The sequence below is a fragment of the Spea bombifrons genome, chromosome 5 (assembly GCF_027358695.1).
Source record: "Spea bombifrons isolate aSpeBom1 chromosome 5, aSpeBom1.2.pri, whole genome shotgun sequence".
In the NCBI taxonomy this organism is placed as follows: Eukaryota; Metazoa; Chordata; class Amphibia; order Anura; family Pelobatidae; genus Spea; species Spea bombifrons.
Window position 1 is genome coordinate 16,334,512 of NC_071091.1, and position 16,262 is coordinate 16,350,773.

The window sequence follows — 16,262 nt, forward strand, 5'->3', positions numbered from 1 at the left end:
GCCGCTGTCATGAAATAGTGTAATGTTATGGTTTCTTGTGTTTATAGCATAGTGTAAACAACTGATCGGCGTACGGTGATGTAGGAGGTGACGGTCGGATTTGCTTTGGAGGACCATGGCGAGCACTTTCTCGGAGGTAGAGGTCCAAGAGCATCATAAGCAGCAGCGAGCGTGTGGCTCCCGACCTAAGTATCGAGATGGAAGAAGAGCCAGAGCCGTGAAAGTGAGTGATAACCATCCGGGAAGTGTATGACACATGATATATGATGATGATGGATCATCATAAACATTCTATATAGTGAATCATCAAAGTGTTACCCGAGTGGCTCGCATGGAAGAAACAAAGTTTACTTCTGTTATAAATCTAGAACATTTTCCATCAATCCTGTAACCTATTTCTTTATTCTTTCTCCGCATTGCCCCAATTTTCCAGGTCTACACAATCAACCTGGAGTCTCGCTATCTGCTGGTGCAGGGGGTCCCAGCGATCGGCGTAGCCAAGGAGCTCATAGAACAGTTTGCCCTTTACGGTGCCGTCGAAGAATACAATGCCCTAGACGAATACCCCGCTGAGCAGTTCACGGAGGTGTATCTGATTAAACTTCAGAGGTTACAGAGCGCGCGGTAAGGGGGTGATCCGAGAGCGTTATATACTCTATGTATGTATGTGTGTGTGTGCATATATATATATATATATATATTTCTTCCGCAAATGGAAATCTTCTATTTATACGTATTATGTGAGAGTGGACTTTAGGACAGGAAAGTACCGTTATTAGATAAATGACCCACGCTGGCAAAAGTGTTTGACTTATGGAAAGTAGTGATATACTTTGTCCTGTATAAAGATAGTTTATTTAGTAGAATGTATCACGAACAATGACTTATGGCATGATTACAGAGTTGCGAAACGGAAACTAGATGAGCGGAACTTCTTCGGTGGGTTGCTCCATGTGTGTTACGCCCCGGAGTTTGAAACTGTCCAGGAGACCAGAGAGAAACTTCAAGACAGGAGAAGATTTGTGGCAAGAGCTACATCTGACCGAGGTTTGTCATGGAGTAAAGAATCTTCGTTTGCATTGTCTTGTAAAAATTTAGCACAAGGGTGCTTCCTGAAGATAAACGTTCTAGCGATATTTTCATTATTGTATAATTATTAATACATTTAAATTTGTTCTTTTATTTTTACCTTGTCTGTTTGTTTCAAGAAGAATGCTATGAATTTAGAACTGAGCAAATCTTGTTTTTCCTCAGCTCGGCCTATACCAGAGAAGAAACAAAGTGTCTCTCGGTGTGGTGGACCTCTTGGATCTGCTGCACAAGTCACCGGCCCGGATTCTCATTTACAAGCCGCTTATCCGATGGTATCCTGTGTTGGAGTTTCATCCACTAGGGAGTCAGATGTTTCTCACAGTTCATTGTACGGCACCAAGGATGGTCGCCTTCCACGATTTATGTCTAGAACTGCCCAACTACAGGAGAGACAGATGAAAAGGGAACATGGCAGTGCCCTTCCTACGCATGGGTTCATTCCTGATAAACACGATATTGAAATAGGACCAAAGCTTCCGCTCTTCAGAAAGGATTCTCATTTGCAAGCCGCAGACCCACAGACATCCACTGGGGATCCTGATGTTTCTTGGAGTTCATATTCAGCGCATGAGGACCTCACCAAAATAGGATCTGAATCTAATGTCCACCTTTTGCCTTCCAGCAGCCACATGGAAGTTGGGTTGCAGAACTCTAAAACACATGTTTTATCACAAAACAGACAGACTCCCGCAGGTGGTAGTTTTCCAAGATTTATGCCTAGAACAACCCAACTGCAGGAGAGACACAGGAGAAGAGAAGTTGGCAATGCCATTCCTCTGTGTGGATTAATTCCCGATGAACAGGATATTGTTATTGGACCAATGCTACCAGAAATAAAACAACTAGATATGGACGATCCTTCTCTCAATGTGTCGGCAGATTTCATCAGGGAGAAACTAAAAAAGGTAAGTGTGTGTATATATACGTATATAATATATATACATACATATAGACTTTCTGCTATTGCCCACTGATGTGCCCTACTACTGGGTTTCCTCCCAAGCATCATCTACAAAGTACATTTTTGTGTATCTCCTCATAGTTGGATTTGTCAGGAAATTTGAATGATTCAATAGTAATAAACTTAAAACAAGCTGCCTAATTGAAAGGATGATAATATAACAATTATATGTATGTCTGAGATTTGAGCCTTATGTTGTGTATTGTTGCCCCTGATCTGTCTCATAATTCCATATATTCATCTTCAGCACAGCCAGGGGCGCAACTATAGTTCTCCAGGACCGCAAACAGACCACAGTTGTTGGCTATTCCAGATATCCAGGCATCTCAGCTAAAATAGATTAAACTACTTGTTTTCAGACAGGGATGTGCAGGCATCTTGAGGATGGGAGTTGTGCGGTCTGAACAATGCTATAAAAAGTTACACACGATATGAATACAAAACGTCTGGTCTGGGAATCGTACCCAAAAAAGCAAAAGGCGAGACTGTGCTGAGGATCAAAGCACCAAATATATTATTCAATGAGGAAGAAAGAGAAAGGGGAGCTATGGGGGGTCTTTAAGAAATGTAAGCAATCAAATGGGGTACAGGGGAGTATATATCCATGTACATGCTGCACATGAGTGCAATCCTAAACGATAGCTAATCGGTCATTTTCAAATCACCAAAATGTGGCTCCGCTAATGTTAATGACTAAAACTCTTTTCTCAAAGGTTTCTGAACCACCAAAAACAAAGATTCCAGAGAGAGCCACGGAGGACACGGAAACTATACCACCAAAGAAACAGAGACGGCGGATTTAACTGGCACCATTTAATGTATGTTGTGTGTATTTACAAAATGCAACAAGAATACCATGAATACTGAGCATTTTAAATGTTTTCCTTTTTTCTGATTACCACGACCTTATTTCATGAAATGTTGGATATTCTATAGCAAGGCTTTAAGGAACTTCTTACGCATATCAAGAAGTGAAAAGCATCAGCCTCGCCACAGAGTTCTTTAGGTCCATTCCTATAACTCAGTAGCTTCATGAAAAGCTTGTCTTTCAAAAGCCATAATGTTCTGTGTGGAGAAGAAAGAAAACATTAGCGTCGCTCGTGGAAGATTACGCTGTGAAATATACAATGCAATATACTAAGAGGATAACTTTATTCTCTTGGCTAATAAGTCATTATCGGCTATGTTTGGTTTCCAGGCCTCAGTACAAACTTGATCAGCTCCTATACTGTATTTATTATGCAAAGTGAGATTTGGTAAAAATACCTGGTCATTTCATTTAAATCTCTTTATAAGCTGGATACATTATAAATGACCTTATTGTCAACTTTAAAGGGACAGTTTAATGTCACTGACATTCCTACCATAGATGAATGCATATTAAGGTTCTCTGCGAGTATTTTAATAAGAATTCCTCCAAATTGAAGAAAGTAAAACACTTACTTGAAACAGAATTTTCAGCCATGGGGCAAAATCTTCCTCCCACTGATTGGCTGTTGAAGATGTCAATCAGTGGCAGTAAAGTACTTCCAATGACGTCAATGTAAGTATGTTCCTGTCACTGACTGACAGCTTAAGCAGCCAATCAGAGGCAGGAAAGTGTTTGCATTGCAGTCATTGGGAAGACCTTACACATGCGCACTGCATGCAGACACGTTATGGAGATATATATTCACCTAAATGCATCTCCTGCATGGCATTTAGCTGGGGGTGGGTAAAGGTAAATGCATTTCCAAAACTGACCACATGTAAATTTATAAGGACCACACACCTATTCTATTCATTAAAGTGCATGCGATCGCTGAAGTGTACCTTTAAGAACTTAAACAAGCAAGAGACCTGTGTTGGATATTCCCACGGTTTGTAAGATGTATTTTTTTTTTTTTAACTCACTTTCCTGATTTCTCCACCAATGCTAAGCAGGTTACCCAGGAAGGTCATATTGGTAAAATGATGTTATAATGGTGAGGGACACTAGAAAATGTGTTAAAACAATGACTTATTATTTTTAGGAGAGTTGATAAAAATAAAGCTTACCTTACTATCAGGCAGACACGGTCCAAATGCTTCCAGGAGTAAATTTTCATCTCTGACAGCTTTATCAAAGTCACTATAGGAGAGCTTGCTGTCATGGTCGTAATCCTAGAGGATGAAAGACAACATCAATAATTGCTTCAGCCGCCCAATAATAGAGACAGCATGCGATTACTCATTAAATGCCCATTTACCCCCTTTAAGTAGATATCACTTGCACATTTAAAAAAAAAATAGTTAATTAGAAGAGTAATTAGTTTCTTGAGATGTTTTCATGGCGTTAAAAGTGATTTTATCCAATGGTTTGAAACGCCGCCTCCATAACAACTAAGAACACAATTCTATAATATGGAACATGTCATTGGTTGCTACGTTACTAAGTCCACATTTTAACTTTGCACTAGAATCACTTTCTAAACATTTCCCCCTTTATTTTTACTCCTTTAATGAAGAGGTGAAATAACAGATCATAAAAGAGACACTCAAATTTTGCCATTATTATATAATAATCTGAATGCAAATAATCACCATCTTTTTTAGTGTTATCTCAACCAAGTCCTTAATGCCTTCGTCTGGATCTTCTTCAGATGGTTGTTTGAGAAGGCTGTTCTTTAACATGTGGAACATCTCTTCTCTGGAGATATACCCATCACCGTTCAGGTCATAAACTGCAAAACAGTCTGTATGGAAAAGGGTGTGAAAGGACAGCATGGTGGTTTAATGAGGAGCACAAAACATCACGTAACATCAGGTCAACTCTGCCACCTCTACGTCTAATGTGCTTGTGTGCTCCGGGCCAGACATCCGGATGATGTAGGAAGACATGCTACTAAGAGCAGCTCGCCTGTAGCTCACCCGCCACGCTGGCTCAATGTTAAAGCCTTTCCCAATAAACCTTCAATGGTCAGCTGTAGGTTCTGAGGTACTTGGATGGTGTAACAGCACTAAAGCACATACGTAAAGCAGATACACGGTTGTGAAAAATATTGCATATTGCATAAAAAAAAAACAAAAAAACAGTGTGCTGTAAATACTTACATTTTATTTTTTCATCTAATGTCCCTCGAAGAAATACAGATAAACCCTCTATCCATTCTGTTACATTAACGTAACTATCGTTGTCCTTGTCAAATCCTCGGAAAACTAGAAGAAAGGGTTAACAATTTCATGCTGACTGAATGATCAATAGCCGGTCTATATAGTCATTGGTCTCGGGAAGAATACATTGGAATGCGTTCAGTTGTGCGGTTTATTTCCATGGATATTCATATAATTATTACTTTTTATAGATTTATATAGCATCATCATATTCGGCAGCGCTGTATAATGGGCAAGCAGGACACAAGTGGTACGTACAGTGAAGGGCTTGTAAGGCTTAACAAGGAGTTTATGCAGAATTTACATCATGTCTAGATCCTTTCTGTGTTCCTATCATGGGAGCCCTATTCTACGCAAAATAAAGACCAAGTCTGGCTCTCCAAGGTAAGTTACTTGTGATAAGTGCCAGTGGATCAATTGTATATGGGAAAAAAAACGGCAACGTTTTTTTCCTGTATCCGGTTGATCCACCGGCAATTTATTTACCACAATAAATGACAAGTTACTTACCTTGGAGTCAAGGGCGCTCGCTCCAGGGACAGATCTGTAGGGGTACGCTTACCGGCGGCTTGCACGGCGAAGAGAGCCGGCATGAAGCCCGTGGAATACTTTATTTGACCTATTCTGCATAGCCCCCTTTTAATGGTTAAAGTTGTATCCCAAATATATTCTGACCGGCTGTGTTAATGGACAACCTGGAAGGGTTTTTACCCTGAGTCAGGTGATGCCAACCCTCACCACATAACAATCTGGACTTATAGAAACCAAAAGTACCAGCAGCACCGCTCAGCTGCGCTTTCAAGAAACATCTCCTTGTCCAGAAGACATTCCGGGCCGGTATTTACACCCGCGACACCCCTGGGTTACATGAATATTGGGGTCACTATTGTTTTGGGCGACACTCGCTCACCTCTGTCCATGATCATATCATCCGTCATTTCGAACGTGTTGTGCAGGATGTTTCGGAACGTATTCCGGTCGATGCCCCCTCTGGTGTTCGGATCAATCGGGCGCCCCACTATTGTATAATAAAGCCTTATGAGACTTTCTACTTCATTCTTAGTGACTGAAACAAAACAGCAACACAATTATTACTGAATTATTCCTACTTCGGGTTAAAAGTCCTAAATATGTGAAAGTTATAAGTTGTTCTTGTGAATAAATGAGAATAAACGCAATGAGTAATGAAGGAATTCCCTTACAGTGTTTGATGCCTCTGCACAGCGCCTCTGCCAGCTTCTGCAGGTTCTTTCTGTTCATGGCGGGCATTTGCTGGGACATGCTTCGTACGGGTGCCCACAGAGTACTAAATTGTCCCGCGTGGATCTCCACGAACGCGAGCAGTTGATCCCGCTTGTAGCGAACAACCAAAGAGGTTACCTATGCAACAACAAAGCGTCGCCATGGTTACAGCAAGGTTACCGCGTCAGCCAATCAGCCGCACCGTCGCATATGTGACGTCTCAGGCGCGTTCTGTAGGAACACAAAACAACCTATAGCCGGCTTCTAAATCCACAGCTGTTACGATGATTAACCCCTTAATGGTCGGCGAGACATTATGCGTTGCTCGCAGTGGGAGATCGAGGTTGGCTGACGGAGTGTAGAAGTAGAGGCGGCGGGTTAGGGGAGCAGCTGAACCGCCATCAGCAATAAGATCTAAGCGGCTCAAGTAAAGTTTTTAAATTTACAGAAAAAATGTCTTCTTTTCTATAAAACAATCCTAAAGAAATAAGCTGGGGTGGGGGTTATCTCAGTAAAGATGCTCATATGTCACATATATAGCAGACACACAATAAGCAAGCATTGCCACGTTAGTATAGACTGTATGTGAACAAAAGTAATTAAAAGATCCCATTAGTGAAGTATTATCACCCATGCATGTTGTATGATCCACAATGCAGACACAGTAAAACAGTTTTACTTTACTGAGAGGGTGGTAGATAAACGGAACAGCCTCTCATCATAGGTGGTATAGGCTAATACAGTGAGAAAATGTAAAAACGCATGGAGTAGGCATAAGGCTCCTGAATCTAAAGATTGATTAAGGTCTGAGGTCTTTACATCAGGTATAGACTAGTTCTTCAGCTTATGCGATGTTCTTATAGAAGAAACAGTACTAAAGCATGCTTAAGTGCAAAAGAAACCTAAATAAAAAAAGGATTTACCCCTTTAAATTGAGATGAGAAGCCTTGTGTATTACATTATATGTATGTATAACATTACAGTAGTATAATATTATAGATTTCATGGTATTTTTGTGCTTTTAATGCCATCACATATTACCCAAAGATTGCAGTCACATCACCGATACGAAACCAGCAGGTATCAGCAGTGGATATCTCACCCAAAATGGATCCCTTCCAATTGGATCAAAAGGATGTAGAAAGCAAGATCAATTCCAAATTTCTATAGATACATCTGAATGAATATAGTATCTCACATATAGAGTAAATGATCCCCGGCAGTAGAAAAAAAAAAGTCAACAAAACTGGGCCAAGGAAAAAACTTTCTGCTGCAAAAAATAAATGTAATCCATCTTCACCAGATGGCACTAGAGAATGGCAGCTGGTGGAACACGGATTTGTTTATATATACTCTTGCGCACCAGCGGCCCCAAGTGTTTGAGAGCCATTTACTTCAATAGGCCCCATTCTGTAGCGGAAGATCAGATTTGACATACTCTAGGTGATCTGTTTGCATCGCCTAAAGTCTTAGCCTACAACACTGCCCTTGTTTCAACTTCTGTTACGGAATTCAGCCGTGGATGTACAGTGCGTTTTCTAAAATGCTTAATTATATCCCTAGGTTAATGAAAGCACCGTGACAAAAGTGCACAAACCGTGTTAAAGGTGATTGATCCCACCGATTCAAATACAGATCCAAAGCAACAAATGAAAACTAGCAATCTATATACATACATACATACACATATATACACACACACACACACACACACACACACATCTATGTATGAAAATTAATACAGGATATGTTTTTTTTTTTTTTTTAACAAAAGGACTAAGCACTATAAAAAATGTTAAACAATATTTTATTTATATTCATAAATCACTTCCATAAAACAGGACACCGCTTGTGAATGGGCCTGGTACCAAAATGTATCTAAGCAGGTCCAGCTTCAATATGAAGCTGTTTAATATATACATACTTCTGAAATACAAAACAAAAAAACATCTTTTTACATTAACAGCACAGATTGTAGCTACAGATATTCTAAAATATGCACTGTTTATTCTGTACATGTATAATCAATATTTAACAGAAAACATGCAAATGCAGGCAGAATGTGTCGCTATATGATGCAACATTGCGTTTCCAAGATTTCTAAGACCTTTCTAGTTGATACAACCTGAGAATATCAGGAATAGTGGCTGCCTCCACCCGGCACACACTATAATGGACAAGGCAAGCCTAGATATAACCCCACATACGAATAAACCACATGCTCATGATCTTGAAATGGAAAACAAACCCACTGTTCTTCAGCTTGCTTATTGCTTCTCTGGTTATCATGTCCTTAGACCGAGTGTCACATCCGACGCCTCACACTAGTTGGCTGTGCAGATTTGAGAAAGAATATGCAATAAAGTAATCCCTGACCCGCAGAAAAGAATATGTACAAGAAAGCCGGTCTGTTTCCACCGCAACTGATTTGTGTAAATATAAATAAACCAAAATATATTATTTTAATAACCTACATGACATTTCTGCAGATATACTCTTCTATGCAGACGTACATTTGCAGTGTGAATGGACTCGGTAAGAGGCATAGGTACGATGGGGTTATTTATATAGAGGAATTCTTGGGAAATTGCTCTTCATATGTATGACTCGGTGTCAGTAACCATGAACATATGCCAGCCCTTTTACAGTCTGAGCTTTAACTCTGAGAGCACAAGAAGGTATAAAACATGTTACGACAGTCCTATGGAACATAACGTGTTGCAAGCATTTTAGCCATATTATATATGAGTGTTATTCTGAATCTGAGCTTTGAGCGATGTTCTTTTTCTTCTTCTTCTTGTGATGTTTCTTGTGCTTCTTCTTCTTTTTAGCTTTATCCTGTTTGAAAAGACGCCAAGTTGTAAAACAGTTGTGTCACGGCCAATCTGCCCCAGAATCACCCAAAGGTCAACGCAGGCATCTCAACCACACACTATGCTAAGAATGTACTACATATGTAATTATTGGGAGCGACAGCGAGATGTCTCCAGCTTCATATAACACTGGATTAATATTACTGGCCCTGTGGTGGCATTTTCAATTGGTTCTACTACCAGGTCATGTTAAAAATGCAAATTACACTTTAAGAATCCCTTGAATTGCATCATCTTGAAAAAAAATTAGCCATTAGTGTTCGGTGTGAGAAAACACGTACAGGATATTTTCCCTGAATATGACCCGGGTACGAAGCTGTGCGGCATTGCAGACAGCCCGAGAGGGCGCCCTAGGAACTTGATGCAGCACTGTAGAGATATTGCTGGTCAGAACGTTAAGTGGTGATTTTATGGTCAGATTGCCAATCTGTAACCACAAGCCTGTCACCCCATCACCTTTTTCATGAGGGTGAATACTCACAGTTTTTTCTTCACTACTTTTCTTCTTTTTACCATAAACCTCAAAAATAAAAGAAAGTGTTTTAGACAAATGTACAACAATGGGATTGAAAAAACACATGCAAACAATCTAGTTATCTGTAAATATAATCACAGAAGACTAACATTTGTGCTTTAAATAACACCTAGTTGGTGGAGATGACAGAAGGGACAGAAAGCCATATATTTAAGACACTCTATCTGGCTAATAAATTTCGAAGCTGGAGATGAGTGTTTTAACCACTTTAAATTACAAAGTAGACTGACCTCCTCTTCAGATTCTGATCTGGAAAAGGATTCCGATGAAGAATGTCTGGGGTCATCCTCAGTCCGCCTCCTTTTTCTGCTAAGACTTTTGCTTTCCTACAAATAAACAGATAGGACAAGATGATTATTTTTCTCCATGCAAACTAAGTGCGAAGAAAACCACTAGCAAAACCGTCATCTAAATAGTTGCATCCTTTTGGGGGCGGTTAACCCAGATGTGTTCTGTGCAAACATTAAAACATTTAATCAAAGATTTTTTTCCCATGTTCTCAAACAAGTAAGTCACATCACATTCAGTTTGTAGTGAAGGTGCACTGAATAATACACACGTGCCAATCACAGACAACCATCTACTGGTTATATTAGTTTAACTTAAAACCGCCAATGTATGCACAACAGAAGGGTGGGTGTTATAAGAAAACATCACCTTGTCTCTGTCTTGGTCATCTTTTGTTTTCTTCTTTTTCAGGCTGTCCTAAATAAATAGTATATAAAATCACCAAATGTTTCAGATGTACAATTTACTTATGTAGCTTCAAAAAGTGTATATTGTAAATAGGTGCCAGTTTCCAACATTTGGGGTTTATTTACCAAACACATTTTCCTCATTGTTGTAAGAATGTATTATAGAGGGTCCAACTCCAGCAGAAAAGCCCCAGCATAAGTATTGCAATGAGGTGTTAGCTGCAGCAAAAGATGCCTTTCTTGCAGGAAAAATTATTTCCAGAATAAACATCATTTTTAAACATACATCCAATATTAATCATTTACACATTTCAATTGATAATAGAAACAAAAACCTGAAAGAATTCTTCCTCTCAATATTTGAATTGCTTTATTTCCATTCTACCCTATTTTCTCTCCTACGATCAGGCCACAGTCAATGAACTGTTATAGCATTCACCATTGTCTGTTTTGTTGTCCTGTATTTTTTATGTATTTTATTTTTAATGTTTCCTGTAACATGTGGAAGAGGTTAGTTTGCCAGTATGGATCACCTATAATTACGGCCAAAAAACACACAGAGCGGAACAATACCTTGCTTTCTGAATCCGAACTACTATCAGATGATTTTCTGCTAGAGTATTTCTTCTTTTTCTTCCTTTTTGCATGTTTTTTCCTGCTCTAAAACAACAAAGTAAATTAAGTTGGTCCTTTAGTATGGCTTCATGAAATGTACACCACGTGAAGTACGTTTTGTGTGACACTTTGGGAAGGACTAATCTGTTTCATATAAAATAGCTTATTATTGCTTTTACACATTAGCTCCATCATAGTGCGGTCAAAGAAAAATCACAACACATACTCACCTCATAGTCAGATTCATCTGAACTCCTAGAAGAATCAGAACTCGATGAAGAGGAGGAAGATGATGAAGACAACTTGACCACAGACAACAGAAAGTAAAACTTGTGAGAAGCACATTTTGATGATAATGCACCTATTAATATAACACAGCTTGCTTGTGTGTCTCAGAGACGTTATTAAAATGTATAAACATTAATCTGGAATCTGTGAATTGTACATTACATACACCCATGATCCTCAATGTTTTATCTGCTAAGCCAGAAGTTTGCAGGTGATTTGAAAGCTTCAGCTCAACAACATACTCTTGCAGGAGAACTGAACCGATCCAACATAATACACGATTAAATTAACTAGATGGCTCATTATGCAGGGCCGTGTCAGCCCACTGGAAATAAATGGAAAATATAAGACACACTGAAAGTGAAACTCTTTACTCTTTTTTGCCCTGATGAATGGACCTTTTTAAGATTTTTTTTTTTTTTTTTATTAAGATTTAATTTTAATTTCAATTTGATTGTGATGGATCGTTTTCATTTAGGGCTAAAATCCAGAATTTCTGCTACAGCTGTTCAAGTTAATAAAGTTAGATAAGGTTGAAAGCTCTTCTCACCCCACCAGATTTCTTCTTCTCCTTTTTCCGCTTCTGCACAAGAAAGAAAGGAACAAAGAAGAAGAAAAGAAAAATCAATGTAAAAAAAGTTATATTTGGAAAAAAAGAAGAAGTTGCTACTCAAGATAACCAGCACCCCCAAGTCCTATTTCAATCATGGAAACCTATAGGTTTTATTCACTAAAGAGAGAGTTGGCAAAATAGTTTTCCAGAACTCTCATTTATTTCACAATATATTAAACAGGGATAATCCTACTGAAATTCTGCCGCAGAAAGAGCTTGGCTGGCCCTGCGTAATCAGTGTGATTTCTCAGTCTCTCTACACGAATTATACTTCAGAGAAGCCAGCCAGTGTAGGCTCTTCCTAGAAAATATTTCAGTGAGAGTTAAATCCATAAAATCCCTGCAAAACTCTCCTGCCAGCTCCGGGATTCCATAGACTTTATATCATTTCATTACGAATGTCATAGAATTATATAAATGTGCAGATTTATGATGAACATTTTTGACACTTTGTTCCATGCAGAAATGCTCATACTTTCTGCATATGTAAGTTTCTATTTGCAGAAACTGTCTGTTTACATATTTGATGGAACTCTTCCCCTCAATAAAGAGGTTAAAAAAAGATACCCTTTCATAATACATTTGTTAAGAAAATAAACAAAAATACAATAATTACCTCTTTCTTTTTTGAGGTATTTTCACTGCCTGCGAACACCTTTGCCCTGTTTTTTTCCAGTTCCTTTCTCCAACTCTGAGAGAAGAAAAAGTTTATTACTGTTTATTAAAGATGTAGAAAGGACGATCTACAGTCTAATCAAGGTGCAACAAAGCAAATCAATGTTTTATATGCTACTTTCATTCTCTTGATTTCAACGTTCCAATACATTAGAAAGTGGAAAACTTGAAAAAACCCCGAAATATTACATAAGGAAAATTAAAAACATGACCTAAAAAAAACAAGGACTAAGAATTAAGCACGGTTTTAAAGGCTAACAAATTTAAAACCCTTAGATCCTCAATATTTGTAGATAAGCATATTTTTCAGATGACGTTCTCAAATGCAGACTTCAGAAGAGGAGAGAAACATAAGCAATGTGGCTTCAGATAAGAAAAATGGTGTTTGAAAAAGGGTTTTCTTCATCTGACATTCTAACATTTGTTAAGAGACGTTGTGTTTTAATCTATTTTCTATAATAAAACAGCGTTAAGAATAATTTGCACGCAGTGTCCTACCGTAAGTGTATGGAGAGGGAACCTAATATAATGTAAAACTTGTTTGGTTAGGAATTTTCCCTGTTTCTCGCTTTAATAACATTACAAAGAAATACAAACCTCATTCATCTTTTCCTCAAATTCTGCTAGAGCTCGGGAGCCTTTTTTTTTCTTTTCCAGTTGCTCTTTCACTTCTTCCCTAAAGAACCAAAATAACGAGCAAAGTAAGGACATTTCAACACATCTGCACTGCTTTAATGCCCCAAATAATCAAGTGTTAAATAGTATAAAATAGAATAAAAAAGGATGTTGACGGAATATTCATTTTAGTTCTAATGATCAATGATGGCTTTCACACGTATAAGAAGCAGATCAAAAATGTAACAGAATCAACAAATGAGTGCCGTGTCATAAAAAATGTGAAAAATAAAGCTGTCTTATTTACAGATTCAACTCTCCTTAGATTTAGAAAAAGATTAATACACCAGCAGTGCCAACATTTGGAATAGATAAACTTTAATAAACTGCCCCACCATTGTTGTTGTTGTTTCACTTGCTTTGTCCATAATCAATATCTTGCAACTGAAAACCAAACACAGGCAGATATTGATAGGACATAGTGAGTGTATTAAAAAGAAAAATGGCATTTTAAGTTAACCAAGACTGCTCACAAACTGGTTTTAAATATACATTCTAAGCGTACACGTCATTATCTTAAAATTAGCATATTGTGCTAATCATCATAACGAAGCAATATTTTCATATTGCGGTTCACATAAAGATAAGATACCTTACCAAGTTGGCCTAGGTCTACTCAGATAATCCTGGATTGTAGGACCTCCAGACGATGCCGGGCCTTTCGCACGTGCCATAGCGATTGGATTCATATAAGCCTGGAAGGAAATAATCGCAACTGTTAGTATCTTTAGCAAAAGCAACTACAATGTGATAGAATGGGTGCCGGTGTTATGGAGACAAATCACCTGACAATATTTGTGTACCTCTAGATCGCAAGCCGGACCCTCTTAACCTAATGTATGGGTTTGTTAGTCACTTCTAGTCTTGTCATCCCCTTTAAATGTATGGAGTAAGAAGTGCTGCGTAAATTGTTGGCGTCTTATAAAGATAATAATATTATCCACTATTTGCCATGTTTTCCCACTCATTGGAAAAATCCAGACACCTTTTTCTGACATAAAGTCAGGATCCCACCGCATATGATCTCTACATCTATATAATCAGACGGGATTTGCATAGATCTTAGTAATGCAATACATCTTAAAGATATTAAACCAAGCGCACATCACACAAGCTGCCAACTACGGATCTAAGTGACAGTCCGGTAATTTAAACTGTGACTACACCGCGGTGTCATACCAGAAAGTCACGTAACAGAACGTAGGAACGCAATCGCAGAGCTTGTTTTGACACAACAACATTGAAAGGCTGGTAATGGTAATTCTTCCCTTCATAGACTTTCATTAGTTAGACCGTCTGGGTGATTGAGACCGAGGAATTATATTGTTTACCACAAATAGTATAAGGAAACAGGGTGTATGACTAACAGACCGAGCAAAGATAACGGAGCTGCTTAAACCCAGGAGGCTGATAAAATATCCAGCAATTATTAGTAAACAGCACAAAATCAGTGATTAGAATCAGTGGGAATTGCCCTTTAGAATATCGCCTCACACGGTTTCTTCATGTACTTTCTCACAACTAACGGAGACAGCGTTCCAATAAAAGCGTTTTATTTATTTGCAGCAAGAATTGGATACAGCGCGCTAACCGGGGGCGGGTGATCGCGACTAACACGCCGGCACAACAGGCACGACTCTCCAGTACAGACTCACTCACCACCCGGTTGTCTCGCTTCCCCATTGTGCAGGACAGTGAGTCTTCCCCGGCAACAATCGCCTCATACACAGCGAGGCCTGAAGCTCCAGGATCAGCACCGGAAACACCATAGAGAATGACAGCGCCTGAAAAGCGGAAGCAGCTAGAGCTCCCCCTACAGGCTCGGAGAGCACTGTGTCCTGCACACAATAGGCAGCTAATGGGAAATGCATTATTAAACACCAATATGTATCGGAATTATATTTATTAATATATAATTATATATCATTTTTATTGGGGTTTGGTTATTGAAAAAGAAAGAGCTGGGCATTCCTATATAGATGGACGTTAGGCTCAGCACAAGCTCCACTCAAGTGTCCGCCAGACACCAGCATTATGACCCCACCAAAGTATATCAATAAAGTTTACTTCCATGTATGGTTTCCACATTCTGAAACATGGACGCCGCCACTGAACGTCTCCAAGGCTGGCAGGGGAATTATAAATTCAGAGTTTTTTTTAGAACATTTTTATGGCAGTGACAGACATGTATACAGAACAGACATTAATAAGAAAGAAATCACGGGGAGGGCATAGAATTACAGAAAATTGCGGAAAATAGTACATACCTCCCAAGTGTGCCTATTTAGGAGGGATGGTCCCACACAGACATACACACTCACATTAACACACTATCATACACACATATACGCTCACACTATCACATGCAAACACATTAAAAAAACACATTACCATATATTAACCCACACCAACATACTTTCCCCTCACACACACATACATTAAAACATACTCACTCTATCACATCTGAACACAGCACACACGTCACACCTCACTCTCTCACACATCCCCTCACTCTCACACACTTCACAATCACACCTCACTCACACATCACCCGCTCACTGTTCGCACTCTGTATAAGCCGCTATTACCGCAGGGTCGTGTAATGTTGCTCAACGTGACTCCCGTCTGTGTATGTACCAGACGCTCTGCATCCCTTAAAGTCAAAATAATGTGTATAGAATAGAGACTGCTTTCTGAAATAATTTTAGAAATGACATTTTGTACATAAAGCGTATTCTTCCTCTAGATGCCTTACCCTGTTACAAAGACGTAAGTGTCTTGGTTGATCCATAACCCTTAATCAAGCCTGTAACCAGAACCACTAAAGCAACAGTGTCCATCTTTGGCCATTTGAAATGTTAGAAGG

The 16,262-nt window shown here is 38.9% G+C and overlaps 3 protein-coding genes across 3 annotated transcripts; 1 reads left to right on the forward strand and 2 right to left on the reverse strand.

The window, feature by feature from the left end:
* The first annotated feature begins 59 nt into the window (after positions 1-59).
* On the forward strand, positions 60-2,930 carry RBM48 (RNA binding motif protein 48). Its single transcript, XM_053467643.1, has 5 exons — positions 60-223; positions 434-624; positions 902-1,047; positions 1,255-1,997; positions 2,767-2,930. The coding sequence occupies exons 1-5, from the start codon at positions 116-118 to the stop codon at positions 2,854-2,856; spliced, it is 1,278 nt and encodes a 425-aa protein (XP_053323618.1). The 5' UTR covers positions 60-115; the 3' UTR covers positions 2,857-2,930.
* On the reverse strand, positions 2,852-6,572 carry CLXN (calaxin). Its single transcript, XM_053467644.1, has 6 exons — positions 6,388-6,572; positions 6,096-6,251; positions 5,126-5,230; positions 4,616-4,767; positions 4,091-4,195; positions 2,852-3,118 (listed from the first exon to the last, which is right to left on the reverse strand). The coding sequence occupies exons 1-6, from the start codon at positions 6,464-6,466 to the stop codon at positions 3,068-3,070; spliced, it is 648 nt and encodes a 215-aa protein (XP_053323619.1). The 5' UTR covers positions 6,467-6,572; the 3' UTR covers positions 2,852-3,067.
* A 2,431-nt stretch (positions 6,573-9,003) lies between these two features.
* On the reverse strand, positions 9,004-15,169 carry FAM133B (family with sequence similarity 133 member B). Its single transcript, XM_053466799.1, has 11 exons — positions 15,056-15,169; positions 13,994-14,091; positions 13,319-13,397; positions 12,663-12,737; positions 11,984-12,016; positions 11,376-11,447; positions 11,104-11,190; positions 10,493-10,540; positions 10,066-10,161; positions 9,782-9,820; positions 9,004-9,265 (listed from the first exon to the last, which is right to left on the reverse strand). Exons 1-11 carry the CDS (start codon positions 15,077-15,079, stop codon positions 9,179-9,181), a joined length of 738 nt encoding a protein of 245 aa, XP_053322774.1. The 5' UTR covers positions 15,080-15,169; the 3' UTR covers positions 9,004-9,178.
* Positions 15,170-16,262: the final 1,093 nt, after the last annotated feature.

What these genes read in the sequence shown, in the direction of transcription:
- RBM48 (XM_053467643.1), top strand. Translation starts at nt 116, where the DNA reads ATGGCGAGCACTTTCTCGGAGGTAGAGGTCCAAGAGCATCATAAGCAG. An exon ending in AAGAGCTACATCTGACCGAG is followed by an intron (nt 1,048 to 1,254) that starts GTTTGTCATGGA and finishes GTTTTTCCTCAG; the next exon opens with CTCGGCCTATACCAGAGAAG. An exon ending in TCAGGGAGAAACTAAAAAAG is followed by an intron (nt 1,998 to 2,766) that starts GTAAGTGTGTGT and finishes CTTTTCTCAAAG; the next exon opens with GTTTCTGAACCACCAAAAAC.
- CLXN (XM_053467644.1), bottom strand. Translation starts at nt 6,466, where the DNA reads ATGTCCCAGCAAATGCCCGCCATGAACAGAAAGAACCTGCAGAAGCTG. An exon ending in GTGCAGAGGCATCAAACACT is followed by an intron (nt 6,252 to 6,387) that starts GTAAGGGAATTC and finishes GTTTTGTTTCAG; the next exon opens with TCACTAAGAATGAAGTAGAA. An exon ending in ATTAGATGAAAAAATAAAAT is followed by an intron (nt 4,768 to 5,125) that starts GTAAGTATTTAC and finishes TTTTCCATACAG; the next exon opens with ACTGTTTTGCAGTTTATGAC.
- FAM133B (XM_053466799.1), bottom strand. Translation starts at nt 15,079, where the DNA reads ATGGGGAAGCGAGACAACCGGGTG. An exon ending in ATACCTCAAAAAAGAAAGAG is followed by an intron (nt 12,017 to 12,662) that starts GTAATTATTGTA and finishes TTTCTTGTGCAG; the next exon opens with AAGCGGAAAAAGGAGAAGAA. An exon ending in GATCAGAATCTGAAGAGGAG is followed by an intron (nt 9,821 to 10,065) that starts GTCAGTCTACTT and finishes TTTATTTTTGAG; the next exon opens with GTTTATGGTAAAAAGAAGAA.